Below are 17719 nucleotides of genomic sequence, written 5' to 3'. Positions count from 1 at the left end.
CACGATTGCTGAAAATTGCTTTGCTCTAAAAGTAAATGGATGGATTGTTTACAATTTTTGAATGGAAAAAAACAACCTTATCGAATTTTTCTTATGTAAACATATTTTAAAATATCCCCCTAACAACAAAATAACACCCTAACAATATCCTTATAATTCCATTTCAGATGCTCAGAAACATGTCTAATGATTTTATCTAGTTATTTCTTGAAAAAAAGTCTTTTAAAAATAAGCGGTTTGCGATCGTGATTTTACTTTACTTGATAGGGAAAGGCGTATCGGCAACGCCGCAACAGCACACCGTCGCGCGTCGCGTCGGTCGGTCGCATTTCTCTCACTCCGACTTAATAAGATCCCTATGCGATTTACTTCGACACATGTAAATGCCGACCCAAAAGTAACAGTTGCCAGCACGGTATACCATAGAGCACTATTGTAAATATGTAACATCTTAGCATTCGTATTTCATTACCTTCTATCAATTGGTGGTCTGGCACACAAAATAAGAGGATTTTCTTTGCCTAATTTGTTCAGCTTCTTTAGGCATTCTTTGATGAACTTCAAATTGTTGGTTACTAAGTTAAATGATCGTAAGGCTGATAGTTACTATCTAAGATAAGTTGTACGCATCTTTAGCGTAGATTTCCGCCTGAACGATACTGGGTTATATCTTCCACATACACCGTACGGGTAATTCCTTTTATAATTGACGTCCCAACAAAAATAAATTTAATCCCAAAGAGAGTTTTCTGAACCCCGCGACCGCGCGGATCCGAAAGTGATTTACTTGCAAATTAATTTTCGAATTTCGAAAACAAATTAGGTGGTACGTAGGGTGTCGTACGTTATTATAAGGAGAACTCCCGCCAGTGAGCCAGACAGACCCGACGTGAATTATAACGGTGTGGGAGTTATTATATTTTAATATCAACTCGGTCTCGGAGATGTACGATCCCGCATCTGACTGTATAAATTTACGGCGATTTAATTCAGCGATTCTGAATAAAGCGCCAGCCGGTAGAATGGAAAGAAATTATACACACACAGACATCGGGTCGCTACGAAATTTATACGATTTTTTTCCTTTGGGTTCTTCTGCGTATTCTATCAAACCTACGCGAGAGTTCGGTGTTTATTTATATCTTTATTTGTCAAATGAATCAATAGAGCTGGAATAAGAATTACACTAAGGGCTGGCAAAGGTTAGTCTTGGGTCGAGATTTCCGTATGTAAGAAGAGTACAATGCGTTTATAATGTACTGAACAAAGAGAGGACAGTAAACACGCTGCCAAACGTATGAAATAAACCGAGAAACTGTGCACATCGCTAAGAGACGTGGAAGGGGATATAGCAGATTTGTCGCAGTTGACCGGTCGACCCAATCAATACCTCTGTCAGTACTTAAAGTTCTAGGGAAAGGTGTACGTCATGCGTTCAGCTTTACGATTTAATTACGTCTCGATACTTAATTTGTTTATTTATTAACGAGTCGTTGTAATTTTCCCTATAGCTTGAATTTTTTTAAGTGCAAGCTAGAAACACTTGCACTTTTGGTAAAAATAAGTGGAATTGAGTGGGTGTTCGATAGTGGTCGCGCTATTAGAACTCTGAATTCAAAAATCGATATCTCGAAATCTATTAGAAATAATAGATTGTAGTTTTTTCAAGCACTTTGTTAATATTTCTGCTGTATTTTCTTTGTAGACAGTATATGGAAATCTTTATCAATAAGAAAATTACACGATTGCTGAAAATTGCTACGCTCTAAAAGTAAATGGATGGATTGTTTACAATTTTTGAATGGAAAAAACAACCTTATCGAATTTTTCTTATGTAAACATATTGTTTAATATCCGATCTTGAAAGTAAAAAAAAAGTTTCAATATCTAACGTGGTTCTTGAGTTATGGCCTGTTATGTGTTAAAAAGTTGAGTTCTTAAATTATCGCGATTACTGACGTTTTCTCCTTAAAAAAAATTTGACACCCTAACGATATCCTTATAATTCCATTTCAGATGCTCAGACACATATCTAATGATTTTATCTAGTTATCTCTTGAAAAAAAAGTCTTTTAAAAATAAGCGGTTTGCGATCGTGATTTTACTTTACTTGATAGGAAAAGGCGTATCGGCAACGCCGCAACAGCACACCATCGCGCGTCGCGTCGGTCGGTCGCATTTCTCTCACTTCGACTTAGTAACATCCCTATGCGATTTACTTCCACTCATGTAAATGCCGACCCAAAAGTAACAGTTCCCAGCACGGTATAGACTAAATTAAAATTTAATTTAATTTAACATACTATAAACAACATCAGGGATGGTTCTCCAATAATTAAATAGGTGGCTGAAATAACTGCCTAGTTATTTCCTCCACTTTTTTACGAAAATTGCATTTTTATTGAATTGCCCTTAAAAAAATCCAACCGTTTCCTCCTACAATCAGATATCTCCATAGACTTATAAGTCTATGGATATATCTATTTAACTGTACTTAAATGGAAACGTCACATTTAGATTAGCAGTACTGTGAGTCTTTTGACTGTCGATTGACTGTTTAGATCCCCAGAATAGTGAACATTATCAACATAATTATCATATACCGGGTGGTCCGAACTGTATTCCGGAAACTTTGCCAGCATATTCTGCAGATAAAAATAAGTCAAAAAGTTCGTATAAATGTATGTCCTTAAATGCTTAGTTTCGGAGATACAGGGTGTAGAAGTTTTATTTTTATTTCGATTTTTTTTCAAATAATTTATGAAGTAATATCAATATTTAGATGAAAATTGGTGCCTGGGAGTTTTTTGACATGAGAAATTTGATTTTGATGTCAATACGATTCCTACGGGTAGAGGGCGCCACCTACACATTTTTAACTGGTTTGAAGAGTAATAACTTTTCTTCCGTACCTACATAAAACTACTGAGTAAAAATATATACATTTACGACGTTTCTTACGTAAAAAAAGGTCTTTTAATAACTATCTACTCAATATATTCATTTTTTGTCAATAATGACCTGTATTGGTTATTTCCATTCTAAAATATTTTAAGAACGGTTGCTCGTAGCGATTTTTACCAAGAGACATTTTTACGTAAAAATCACGGAACTGTATATTTTTTCAACCAGTAGTTTTATACAGGTACGGACGAGAGAGAGAGAAAAGTTATTGCTTTTCAAAACAGTTAAAACACAATAGGAGTCATATTGACATCAAAATCAAATTTCTCATCTAAAAAAACTTCAAGACACCAATTTTCATCTAAATATTGATGTTATTTTAGAAATTATTTGGAAAAATTCGACATAAAAATGAAACTTCTACGCCCTGTATCTCCGAAAGTAAGCATTTTAGGACATTTATTTATACGAACTTTTATACTTATTTTTATCTGCAGTATATCCGCCGAAGTTTCCGAAATACAGTTCGGACCACCCTGTATATGGGCCACTGCAGGATGATACCAAACCTGCAAAAGATGTGACTGCTATGCTGGGAGCAGGGGACGAGGACGAGGTGTTTGTCAAAACCATGCTATACTTATCAGACCTTGATGACATATCACCCTGGGACATAACAGCCTGTGTTAAAAGGTTGGGATTTGAGGATGAATTTTAATTAATATTTGTAATTAAATATTTTTTCTTTTAAAACAGTTTGTAGAACTGTGAAAGTTTGTGAACCACAAAATTCCCTTGGAACCCACTTTTAGTAAATACCAAAGACATTATAAAGATAGACCGAACATCGCATTCATAAATACTCGTTGGTAGTGTATCAAACATTTCAATGTGTCGAACAAGGACAGAAGAGACAAGGAAGTCTAAAATTTCCGACCCCGGCAACTAGGCGCATTTGGATTGTTCTAATGGCCAGTGGCGTATCGTTTTTTGGAACGAATTTAAGTAGTAAAGTAAAAGTAAAGTAATTAGTAAAATTTTTACTCCATATTAATATACTACATTAACACTTTTCGTTAGATGAGCTTTGTTATAAGGTCGAATATAATAATATAATTAATATCCCACATATACTTATGTTGAAACGTTAGTAGGTAGTTTTCGAAAATCGCTCCAACGTCGATATTCAATTTAAACTGTTAGTTACTTCTATATAAACTTTCAGTTACTTTTGAATATTTACAGGGTGACTCAGGCTTCCGAAACAGTTCTATATTAGGTTTGTGATTGGTGACTTTTCTTTCAATTTTTTTTAGAATATGGATGCAATGGTAAAGCACATTTTAGACATTTTTGTAAACATAGGTGGCCAGAACATATTTTCAAACTAAAGTTGTAGATTTGCCATTAAATTTCCATTCCAGAAATACCTAGGGTTGCCACCTATCCTTTTTTGAAAAGGACAGTCCTTTTTTGGAATAACTTGTCCTTTTGACTTTTTTTGACTTAAAAAGTCATTTTTATTTACGTATTTTCCCTGAGAAAATTACCTGCAGCAAACAGAAATATTCTTTTCGTCCAAATTTAATTAGAGATGTTATAAAACTTATAAATAATTTTTTCTTGTTTAGAATAGGCAACATTATTTAGAACTTCCCGTTTAATCTGAAATGATAGTTTAGGTTTTAGTTTTACCCTTTTTGATCTTAAAAAGAACTTTTCAAAATTAGTAATTAGTTACGATTTAGTTAGTTCGCATTCGATAGCTTCCTGTGAAGTACTGTGTAATAGTTGTTTAATCTTGTATTATTAATAACTTCCTATACCTAAAATCAATATTTATTTTAATGAGAAAATTGTGTTTTTTTGAAAATATAAGACAAGATTTGACTTTCGGTCTTCTCGTATTATGATGACTCTGATACGAGGCAATTACCTTTTAGTCTCTCAATAGAAGGCATTTATCATTAAAAGTATCAAATCTGTGTGCTACAGTATGGGATTTCTATCGCATAATAATGAATATTACGTTTATTTACAAATCCATTACTTAGGTAGCTTCATCAGACAATCAAATTTTAGTTAAATGTCCCAATCTTCATGAACTGTATTAAGCATATGTATTGCGGTTTGAATCACCCTGTATGTTGACAAAAATATTTTGAAAATGTGCTTTACAATGGCCCCGATCTTATGTAAAAAATTGAAATAAAAATCACAAACCAAAAACGTAATAGGTAAAAAGCTTTTTTGGAGGCCTGGGTCACTCTGTATATAGGTATGTATAAAACTAGTAGCCTAAGATTTATTTACAGTTGTAAATATTCGTATTATATACGTACAATCGTATATAATAACCAAAATATGACGCAATTTAAAAAAAATATCACTTTTTCTCGCTTATAATAAAGTTTCAAATGCAACGTTTATATTCAAATTTGTTATGATCTACAACAGTTAGGTAGTAATTGAGACGAATTATAATTCAATTACCGGCTACTACGTTCTTGTTTTAATAGATCAAAATTCAACAAATATAATTAGAAATTATTTTAATTGTGAGAGGCTCCCTCGTGGGACGCCTATGTACGATTACGGCGGAAACAATACCTACATGTGAAAAGACAAATTCGGGTAATTTGAGCTTATTTTTCCACACATTTGACACTGTCCTACCATATTGAAAATTCGCAGATTCAAAAGTACGTTAAACAAAAACAAAAACTACTGAAAAACACTGAAAAATTCACTTCGGACTTGATTCCGACTTCAAACACACCGTAGCTAAACGTAGTACGCTGTAACGGATCAAAGGCCGTCGCGAGGGGTGGTGGGACGGACGGCTCATTTCATTCTGGAAGACTAGCAGCGACGTTGCCAATAGTTCTAGACATTTCAGCACATTAATCAGTAAATATGTCCTTTAATAGTAATGCATATATCCTCTGGTTAATAACATATTATTACGCATGCTTCTTTAAAAATAAACTATAAATTTAATTAAGAAATTGAGATTTATTGATATCCGGTGAAGGTTTTAAAGTCACCTTTTCTGCAAATCAAACTAAGTAGATAGGCGCAAATTTGAGATGTGGCAATGTCGCCTTCTCTATCTCAGTTGGTTTTTACAGTACGTAGTCAACTTCCGATTGTTTGATCGGGTTAAAATGCACAATGTGATATCTGTTCTTACTAAATCTATGGTAAATACAATACGATAGTTGCATTTTATCCACTTAACTTAAGAAACTACGTCGTCGCGTTTAAATATTCTGGCCTGGATAAAATGCTTCTTAAAACACTTATAAAGTAACTATCAAATTCAACTATACACAAATATGACATAACAAAAACACAAATCAAAAACTAAAAGGTAGCAGTCGTATGAAACCGTAAGATCTTACCTGACGCACCTGTTTGAATTGCTCCTCGAACGACCAAGTGTGCTGCGAGGAGGCGCTGCCCTCCGACGAATGCGAGCTGCCCGAAGAGGGAGCCTGAGGCTGGGGGGCAGCCATGGGGGGCAGGAACGTAGCGGCCGGGTGGGGAAAGGGGAAGGGCACAGGGAAAGGGATGCCGTCCTGGGCGCGATTGTTTAACGAGGGGAAGTTGAGCTGGTTCCTTTGGTTCTCGAAGTCGTCCTGGAAAGAAGAGAGAAGGAGGGTTTATTTTGATATAAATCAGTTGAAATTAGAGGGTTGGTTAATTTTGGTGAATATTAAGTTAATTCTACAGGGTGATTCATCAGGAAATATCAATACTTAGGTAAGTATTCAGGACCCAAAAATGAACAAAATAATATTTATATAAGTATTTGTCCGCAAGGCTTTTCCTTTTTGAGATAGAAAATGTTAAATCTTTATTCTAAAAATTAATAAAAAAATGAATTAACCCTTCAATCTAAACCTTTTGTAGCCAAGATGCGTTTAAATTTATTATTTTCAATAAATAACTGCCTACTACCTCGAAAACAGTTGCTCATATCAACTTTTAACAGGTTTAACAGGCATCTGTATTACTCAGAAATGTAATTCAGAGCAACACCAAAAAGTTGTAATTTTTCGAAAGAGTAGAAAAATCTGTAAGTGGCGCCTCCTACAGGTTAGAGCTATACTAAGATGAGATTCGAATTCGTTATTTTCACTCCAATATTTACATTATCACAGATTTTATTAAAAAAAATACACACTCATTGATATAGATTTTTATGTATATTTTTAGGTCCTGAAGTATATTTCCTCATGAATCGCCCTGTAGATCAACTAATAGGGTTACTAATTCTAATTACCAAGGCAGCGTAGGAAATATGAGATATAAACAAAAGTCAAATGATAATATTCTTTGAATACAAATATTAAGGAAGGATTATAAGTGCTATCCATATTCATACACTCAACACTCATGCATTAGAGACGCGGAATGGACATTATGAACCCCCATTTTTGACAGTTCTGACGTTTCAATTGACAAATTTGAATTAGATTTGAAATTTTGCGGATTTGTTGTGCTTTTCTGAGCTTATGTTATATTATTTGTTATTTATTCATTCAATTTTTTTGATATGCTCACCCGTTAACATTTGTATTCAAAGTATGTATTACATATTCTAAGCAGGGGCGGATCGTGAATTTGTGGGGTCCTGGGCTGAAACTACTTAGAGACCTACATAAGCACTCAACTAATAGACATATCAAAAAACTGTTTCTATAATGATATATTATTATTCTTCTTCTTTACGTGCCGTCTCTTTCGTGGAGGTTAGCGATCACATTGGCAAAATCTTCACGATTCTCGGCTTTCCTTATAAGTTCTTCAAAAGTTAGGTGAGTCCAGTTTCTGATGTTTCTCAACCAAGATAGTTTCTTCCTGCCGAGACCTCTCTTTCCTTCAATCTTACCCTTAACTATCAATTGTAAGACGTGGTATTTTTCATTTCTCAATATATGCCCTAAGTATGATGTTTTTCTTATTTTTATTATATTGAGCAATTCTCTTTCTCTGCCTATTCTGCTGTAGACTTCGGTATTTGTGATATGTGGATTTAAGTAACATAAATGTTACTTAAATCTACGCAAGTATTAGTTGTACAAAAGGCGACCTTATTGCTGTGGTAGCAATCTCTTCCAGGCAAACTTTGGGTGAGAGAGAAACCGAAATAGTGATATTTTATAAGAATATAAAAAAAACAATAAAACAATTTTATTTATTTACTTATTATGAATTAGTAAAATAAATTGATAGGTTGTAGTCACAGAAATTGACAGTTATTTGGTCATCACATTCCAAGTCTTTTGTGAGATCACAATTTATGGAAAGAAGTGATAAATTATTTAGTCGATGGTTCGACATTGTTGTCCTATATTTATTTTCTACATAGGACATCTTGGAGAAGGAGCGTTCTGCTTCACAGCTAGTGATTGGCAATGTTAAAAAAATCTTTAAAATGGTATAGCAGTTAGGGAACACGTTAATAAGTTTATTTTCATACATGAGCATAAAAATGTCACTGCAAGAGGTGTAAGACTCAGACATAGATTGGAGTAAGTACGATTTTAATTGAATGCACTCATTCAAAATGTTACGTGCAATTTCCAAATCTATGTTTTCGATATTTTTGTCTTGCAAATCCATTAAAAATTTGAATTTTTTGCTATATGTCTCATAGACTTGTCTCCTTTTATTTAAATCCATAATCAGCTTATTCAACGCAACTTTTAACGTGTCTCTTTAAATCTTTCTGCTCCGTATACTGAGAATTCACCTGTAGACTTATCTGAAAATTTTGGGATAATGCGTCTCTTGTTTATGTAATTGTAGTCTATTATTACACTAGTACTTAATTTTTTAGCTTTTTCGTCGTATTCCTGTAACATTTGATCTGATTGATGTCGTATGTTGCTCACAAAGTCTTTTAAAGAAACAATTAACTTGTTGCCTTCACAAATGTCTAAACCAGGGCTCTGTATTTTTTTATTAACTAAATGAAATCTCTCCAAAACTTCTTCCCAAAAGATAATCAAAATTGCAGTCCCGAGTTTCGCCATTTTATTGAATAAATTTCGTGCCTCTTTCCGGAAATCAACTTTCTCAACCTCATTTTCGCTGAAACATTTGAAAATGTTCATAATGTCATCATAATTATTTTTTAAGGCTTTGACAGCATCATAGTGGCAAGGCCATCTTGTCTGGCTTAAACTTTTAACCTGAATTTTAATTTTATTTCACGATTCAACAGTTCCCACTTATGGGTCTATTGTTTTTCGCGGGGCCTGGGGGCCCCTTGTAACCTCGGGGCCCTGGTCTGCAGCCCAAACAGCCCGTAGGTAGATCCGGCCCTGATTCTAAGAACCCATTGGTATAGGAACTTCATTAATATACAGTGTGTTTCAAAACAAATGCAGAAAACCTTAGATTCGATACCACGTTTATATTAAAATATCTTTCGTTGCACATCATAATACGACCACCAGCAAACTCCATAAGACGACGCATGGTGTCATTGATGACGAGCAACGAAAGTTGTTTTAATTTCCCTAATTACCATCATAATAATGTATATTAATTTTTTATCTTTAAACGAAAAGGGATAGAATATAGGTTATTGCAATTTTATGGAAATTACATACTACTATAAAAACACACTATCTGCGTATTTTTTATCTTTATAAAAAAAATAGTGTTAAAGGGGTTGAAATAAATTATCACTATTATTCTTATTTATTAAATTTAAAGAATTTTCAAGTTAGGTAAATCGGAAAAAACTGGATAGCCTGCTTTATTCAGAAATCTTTAGATTTTCCATTGGAAAGAATTTGAGAAAATAAAAGCCTGATAGCTAACAGGTATTAATTAACTGATTCCCGTTAGAATTCTAATCAAAATAAACAAAAAAAATAGGTATACATTAGTAGTGGGAACTATCGAATGAATACTATCGAAACATTCGATGGTTGCAATTCATTCGAATAATTCGATAGCTAGTAAGAAAACATTCGTTGAAAACTATTCGAATAAAAATTATCGAATAGATGCTTCATCTGCCTTGAAATATTGTATTCTAGTAATTCGGCAGCAAAAACCATTCATTTATAAAATTCATTTATTCGTCAGGATCGATTATAATAAAATATTAACTGGATTTTAGTTGTCGCCCGGCGACGTAGGTTTGTTTCCCAGAAACCCGACAGCGGTCGGTGGCAATGCTATGAAAGAAGGCGGCATCTTTGATTTTTTGCGGAGTAGATAAAGATAAGGACACATTATTTTTTTTATTGAGGTGCTAGTATTTACAGAAAAACTACATTATGAAGGGCGCTGTTGCCATATATTGGTATTAGTTGATATTAGCAAAGAATATTATTGTCTGGCTTTAGTTAGTTGGGGATAGTATGTCTTTTTATTGTTAATCTAAGAGTATGTCTATATATTTTGCATTTTTTTTATTAATATTCTGTTGTTACACTGCAATAATACTTGTTATTTTGGATGTAGGAAAATGATTTTTAATGCTTTTAAGCAAAGACTGGTTCAATAAATAATATTAACAGTAATAATTTGTTATACCTATTAACGACAAAATTTAAAATCATTTAATACAAACATTTTTTTAAGTAGTGGCAAAATATAAGCAACAAATTAAATGTCAAAATTATTTATATTAGATCCTATTTAAAAATAATATATACTCTAAATTTTTTTGGCAACGGTTGTTTTTTAAATAATAATAATTACAGAACTAATTTGTTATATTAACAACAAATTTTAAAATCATGAAATATCAACATTTATTAATTTTCTAAGCATGCAGTGTAATGGAAGGAAAATATAAATAAAAAATTAGAAATCAAAATTATTTATATTAGGTGCTTTATATTACTATTTAAAAATAATATTATTTACTTTTACTGGCATTTACTTTAAAAAATAAATGAAATATTTCTTCGCAAAAAACTACATGTAAGAGAATTAGCATAAACAAAATACAAACATCGTTAACTTTTTTTTAAAATTGGCACGTGTAAAACTTTCAATTTAATTTTCTCACCCCATAGTTTGAGTTCGATAACCATTTATTTAACCACATTACTTAAATATGATTATTAAGTTCAGCTAATTCATATTATTAAAACATTTAAAATACAAATATCTATTTTTAAAATTAATTGTAAGTTCATCTCATCTCTCTTAAAAATTGCTACTTCTCAAAATTTTCCATTAAAAAATAGACCATATATCATATAAAATTAAATAATTGAAAGATCGGGCTACGGAAAATCACAAAATTTTCTGAAAAATGTTGACCACCTGCACACGCACACAATCGTCAATTAAAAAAACTACTATTTTAGTATTTTAAATATTTTAATAAACGCAAAAATAGCACAGTATTTATACGGCGAAGTTGTAAAAATTTGGAAGAACTAATAATGCACTGACGCACACAAAAATCAAACGGATACTAAATTTCATTTATCAAAAGCATTCGATAGTCGTGGCTCAACGATAACCATTCAGTAGCACGGCGAGGTTGTCACGTATGCTTTAGTATACAAATGAAAGAATGATTTTATTCGAATAAAACCATTCGATAGTTGAAATCATTCATTCAGTAACCATTCGATAGTCTAATTCATTCGATAGTTCCCATCACTAGTATACATAGAAGTCATTTTTGAAGAAATGAATCTGCCACAAACTTAGGTATAGACATTATTTAAAGTATTTTTTGGCACTGGAAGAAAAATCTCCAAAATAGTTTTATTTTGTAAATACCAATGTGTTGAATTCAAACAGAAACCAGCTTATCAGTGATTTTTTACTAGTAGAAAAAATCTGCCCAACCGACAAAATATGATTAACGCTTCAGAAGGTTTAGTTTGGATTGGTGTCTTCTCCCATCATCGTCAGAAGCGAAAAGACAAAAAGGGAAAACAGAAAAACTATTTAAAATACCTAAGTATAACAAAATGAGATTACCTAAAATCAAGACTTCGTGTAATGTCAAGATATTAATAACATCACAAATACGGACAATTTTAATGCTGTCCCAATATAAATGTATGTGTGTATAAAAAATATTTCAATAAATTCAACTAAGCTTACGAAAACTAGCTTAGTTTTCATCGTTATCTTTACCTGAATGGAATAGGGGAATAAACCATTGCTTACCCTCCCATTGATCTCCCTAACTTGCATCTTGAGCTTGGCCAGCACGTCGTTGTGATCGGCGAGCATGCCCCCGTGACGTCGCATCTCGTCACAACTGTCGGGGTCATCATTGTCACCCCCCGAGTGGGGCTCCCCATCGCTCATTTCCTCATCGTTGTGCGACTGAAACAAAAAATAGAGAATCAATTAAAAGAGTTCACTCGGTATATAGAATGATTTACGTGTTTTATAATATTAGTAAGTCAAAATTGAATATTAAATATAGTATTGTCAAGTCTTTGCCTTGCAGTTTAATAGTACTCTTGTCTTTGTCTTGTAGATTGTAAAAATATTATGGTTAAAATCAATATGGATATATGCAAAAATATATAATATCTTTGGATATATGGTATACATGATACAAAGATCGAAGGAAAGAATATTTAATACTTTAATTAAGAAAACAGTCACGAAAAATATACACATCCAATCAGTGAATTTAAAAGGTTTTAAATATCCACGCCAAGGCGTAAATTATACAGTCATACAATTTACTTGGATCCTTATATCTTGTCTCGATTACGTTCTGTAACACGATCAAATAAAGGAAGTCTTATCAGGCGGTTTAATATGAAGAAATGCCACACTCCCTTTTTTAATCAATGAATGAGCTATCGTATTTCGAAGAAAGGCGATGCGGACTGTAATGTGCCGGGTATAAATGAATTCCTTTCATGAAGCTCTTAGTTTTTGTATTGAAGAAAACTAGAGTCACCCTACAGTGTTCCTAAGATAAGTATTCCACCACCGGACATATAAATATACGTATAATGTTTAAATACCTGGGATCCCGACTTGGAAGTTAGATCGAGCGTAGAACAGGTCAGATGAATGTTAAATACAATGATAAATGTATGTTATGTAACTGCTCATTCAACATCAACTTACGTCTATATGCAGTATACACTATTCGGAGAATTGAACGAAACAGCTGTTCGTCGCTTAATTATCGTGTTTCGGCTTATCTTAATTGTCTTGGCCTATTTCGGTTTGCCTCGGCCAACTTTCGTTTCTTAAAAGCGCCTCAAAACTACTCGTAACATTGCGGAGAAGGACGAGGGGAGATTTTTTGGGTGTTTCCTGTTATCTCGTTCAATTTCGTTTCGTTTCGAACTGTTACCAAAACTTGGCAGTATCTATGCCCGAGACAAAGAACTTTTTTTCACAAATCTCAGTGAAATATTTAACATAGACTTCTCTAAAATATCTCTTTTTACGATGATATTTCGTTAATTATATTTCGTTTTATGTTGATATATTCAACAAGATTAATATTTGAACACGCGTTTAATAATATGTAAAGTAGATATTTAAGAACAAAACTATTTATGTTATCTACAAGAATAAAATTAGAATATTTTTCGTATTTAATTTGATTATAATGAATTAGTATATAAAATTGTAGATGTTATTATGCAATTTTATATAGGTACTTGTTATAGTTAATCACAGCGTGTGTTTATTTCGATCTATTTCGGAGTTTGCAGCCGAGATTCCCCGCAACATAAGAACAGCATTGAATTTACAAGCATGTTGCAATGTTACAAGCGAAATGTTTCGCGAAATATTTCCAGAAATAGTTTGTGAAACATTTCGGGTAGATTGTAGACGGTGTTTATGTTTTGTTCACTGTTAATGTATTATATACCCAATTCTCTTGACGCTTGAAGTGAACACCTTGAGATGGTCAGATGTTTTTGAAATGTGGATCTATAGAAGACTATTAAAAATACCTACGTACGTATTAAAAATAATACGTACGCAATGAAGAGATTCTTGGAAAACTTAACAAAGAAAGTGAATCATTTTCTTGGTTAATATAAAAAAAAATAATATAAAAAAACAAAAGACTGCATACCTGCATGGGCTACATCATGCGAAATGGTAGAGCAAAGCTCCTGAAATGTATTGAAGGGAATAAGATGACTTACGGGAATAAGAAGAAGGCAGAGAATGACTTGGAAGACGCAATTATTCTTGGTTGAAAAACATAAGAGATTGGAGTGGTTTAGACTCACACAACTTGGAGTAATCATTACTTGATGAACATTAATTTCAAAACTTACACAAAACTATAATACAGAGCTACAGAATGTGTAGCGGAATTAACAGAAGTAATATTGCTTTTAGAAGATAAAAGTATAGAGCATCTAGATGTGTAATAGGTTCCAATGGTTTTCAAATATTTTCTTCGTTATCCTGAACATCTTTTTTGTCAAAATACTTATTTGAATGTGGTAGACAATGATTCAGTTTTGATGCTAAAAGAATTTTGAATTTTAATTGTTTTTTTTATTTTTTACTTACATAAAATTTCTAAGTTGGTCTTGCTTTTTGGTGCAAGACCAAAAGACCAAATTAAAATAAGTAAAGACATTGGGAGCCATGTCATATATTCATATATGACATGACATGTCATATATGTTTTTTCATACTGTATGCACTCTGAAAAAACGACGTCAAGTTGCCCTGGTAGTCACGACTAATAGCATTCGCCATAGAATTTTACATATATAGAATATATAGAATGACTGCATTTTCCAAACAAGTCTGACGCCGATTTTTTTTCGATCATATGGTACTTAGCACTTGTATTTAATGAAACGATTAGTCAACAGATATCTATTTAGGAACTAGGTAAAGGGGAGTGGGGGAATAAGTCAAACCATTGTTTGTCATTAACAAGAAAATGGAAGATCATGAAATTATTCATAAAATATTTATAATTTCAAGGATTCATGATTAGGTACTTTAAATTTTCCAACTTTCAAAAAATAATCCATTAAATATGTCACAATAAACATAATATTACAATAAAATATACCCGGGCAGTAAATCTGTCTCATTTCGTACAAGGCTGGAGTCATTTTTAAATCTACATAGATTTATAATAACTATTGTTGTAACACGAAAATAAAATTTAATACCAATATATTATATCTGTCAGCAGTATGAATAATACAAAAGTATTTCAGGTTTTCATAGTGTATACAGGGTGTAAAGGAATAGTGAACCAAACTTCATTGCTGGATAAAAATCCGGCAATAATGCGTCGGGCATCTGTAGCTCCTAGAATAAAAAACTTGGGATTTTGTTTAAGCGCAAACCTAAAGTAGGTATATACCAGGATGTATTTCAGGAAAATATTTTAACTTCTATTGAGTGGCTCAAAAAAGTGTGAGTGGATCGGGATGATTTTTTTTTAAATGGAACACCCTGTATATTATTGCATTTTTGGCTTCCTTTCAGATCACTTTACATGATACTAAGATATGAGTATGTTTCTATAGTTTCAGAGATATTAATAAATAAATCAAAAAAATATATATTTTTTAGCCTTTCTTAAAAAAAATATTAAAAATACAATAACTGTTCTGAAATTAAAACTATATTAGGTATTTACTTTAGATGGTCTGTACTTACTTTGCTATAAATATGGTAATCGTAAATCGTACAGGATGTTCAAAATTCTACGCCAGACTTTCTAAAATATAAAATAATTTTTCTTTATTTTTTTTTAATGGAACACACTGTATATTATTTTCTTATTAGATAAAGAGTTAAAAAAATATTTGTTTTTGTTTTTAGAGTATTTCAAAATTTTTAATGGTTTCGCAGATACACGCAGTATTATTTGATATGGCTCTTTCAACGGTAAAATACGAGAGAAAAATCATTGGGTACCTTTGATAAAAATTTACTGTGGAATATGCCATATGAAATATAAAACCGCGAATATCTGCAAAACCGTAAACCGTCGAAACCTCAAGAATAATCGATCTTGTTCGACGCGACATTTAATTTCGTTGTCTGATGTCCAATCTTCGGATAGCCAGATGCCCAAGTATTTAAATTTATCTACCTTTCTATAGGCCTTGAGTTAAATGTTAAGATGGAGTTTATAAAAACATCTGGGTTTCTGGATATTATCATATAAATTTGGTTTTCTTGATGTTGATGTTTAAACCCATTGCTTTGCTCTGTTCTCCTACCTTGTTGACCAGTTGTTGTAGATCGTGTATATTGTCTGCAATTAAGACCGTATCGTCGGCATAGCGGATATTATTAATACACACTCCATTAACTTTGACTCCCATTTCCACGTCCTCCAGAACCTCTTGGAAAATAGCTTCTGAGTATAAATTAAATAGGAGTGGAGATAGCACGCAACCCTGTCGCACCCCCCTTCTAACTTGTATGGGATTGGACATGGTATCGGACAATTTTATTTGTGCTGTTTGGTTCCAGTATAACTTCTCAATGCATTGGATGTAAATCAGCTGATCTGTTTAGCTGGTGAATTTAAGGTTATCCAATTCTGAATTTTCCAAGTCGTTTTTAAATCTTTTTAGTCGATGTGACAACACTGGGCGTCTAACAAGCTAAGATCCGGGTAATTGCTTGGTATTTAGAGCTGATTATCGATTGCTGCCGGCGGCTCTTAAAATGTTGCCATTATTTTTTTTTAATTTCAAAGTTAAATAACTCGGTTATTATTAATTTATTTTAGAAATGGTAAAGAGAAAATAATGTTTCTTTTGGCCAGATCTACCACCTCTTAAAATGCACACACTCTGGGACACCCTGTATAGCAGCAGAAAAATGTTAAAACCTATATTTAAAAAGCGAGAAACAGACCCTGAAACCCTTTTTAATTAAGTTCTGTTTGACTTTACTCAGTCAATAATTATTAATTCCTCGGATCCCGACCTGTTGTCATGACCTACTTGGGCAAATATGTATTTAGGACCTGACGCTTTCCGAACAAATGCCTGTATCGTACTCAGATTGGTTCAAGATGCATTCTCGGTGGTTAAAAATTGTTCAGTTGGTTAGAAATCTGTTCTAGTAGTGCGTGTATTATTCTACTGGGTTGTCCAAATATTCAATGGGTAATTATGTTCCAAATTTTAATTTTTTAATAATTTTTTTGATTCAAATATCAATTTTTTTGCCCTGAAGAACTACAAGCATAAATTAGTGAACTAAATACAGCCAGAAATAAAGTAGGTTTTAAAATAAATTTAGAAAAGGTTAAAGTAATGTACAACGAACTAGTAGACAGATTTTTTTTTAGATATATAAAACAACACTGGCAATAGTAGAAGAATATATATATTTGGGACAACTAATACACAGCTGAATTAAATTATTCTGGGTGCCGAGCCACAGCGGCATCCAAGGCAACGAAAAAGCCGATGAGCTAGCTAGGTAAGGATCATCGGCATCCTATCTTGGTTCAGAGCCAGTACTGGGAATACCCAAATGTATGGCCCGTAGTGCACTAAAACTCTGGATCAGGGAAAAGCAGAATGTCAATTGGAGAAACAGACAGGGGCACAGGCACAGCAAGGCTTTTATCCAATGACCTAGCCCTAAAACCGCAAAAGAACTGCTAATGCTTAGTAGGAATAAAGTGCGGATTACAACAGGCCTCTTGACAGGACACATGGCTGTCAAGTGTTACCTGAACAAGCTCAACCTGTATCAAGGAAGTCTTTGCTGCAGACTCTGCGATAAAGATCCTGAAACAGCGGAGCACATAATATGTCATTGCGAGGCTCTGGATCGCAAGCGACACTTTTTATTTGGAAAAGCTAGGCTAGAA

The 17719-nt window shown here is 32.9% G+C and overlaps 1 protein-coding gene across 4 annotated transcripts in view; it reads right to left on the bottom strand.

Annotated features, from left to right (window-relative positions):
• Nucleotides 1–17719, bottom strand: part of LOC115879810 (protein dead ringer) — a 433611-nt gene that overhangs the window by 261744 nt on the left and 154148 nt on the right. For 2 of the 4 annotated variants that reach the window (XM_030896811.1, XM_030896813.1), the window contains exons 2-3: nt 12040–12234; nt 6309–6545 (exon numbers count right to left, since the gene is read on the bottom strand). In XM_030896811.1, the coding sequence (XP_030752671.1) occupies nt 6309–6545; nt 12040–12234 (432 nt within the window). The remainder of the gene's footprint in view (nt 1–6308; nt 6546–12039; nt 12235–17719) is intronic. The other 2 variants (XM_030896812.1, XM_030896814.1) reach the window with 2 other exon arrangements.

This window comes from Sitophilus oryzae, unplaced genomic scaffold, assembly GCF_002938485.1.
Source record: "Sitophilus oryzae breed Bouriz unplaced genomic scaffold, Soryzae_2.0 scaffold_1588_pilon_pilon, whole genome shotgun sequence".
In the NCBI taxonomy this organism is placed as follows: Eukaryota; Metazoa; Arthropoda; class Insecta; order Coleoptera; family Curculionidae; genus Sitophilus; species Sitophilus oryzae.
This window is presented reverse-complemented; position numbering and strand designations above follow the sequence as displayed.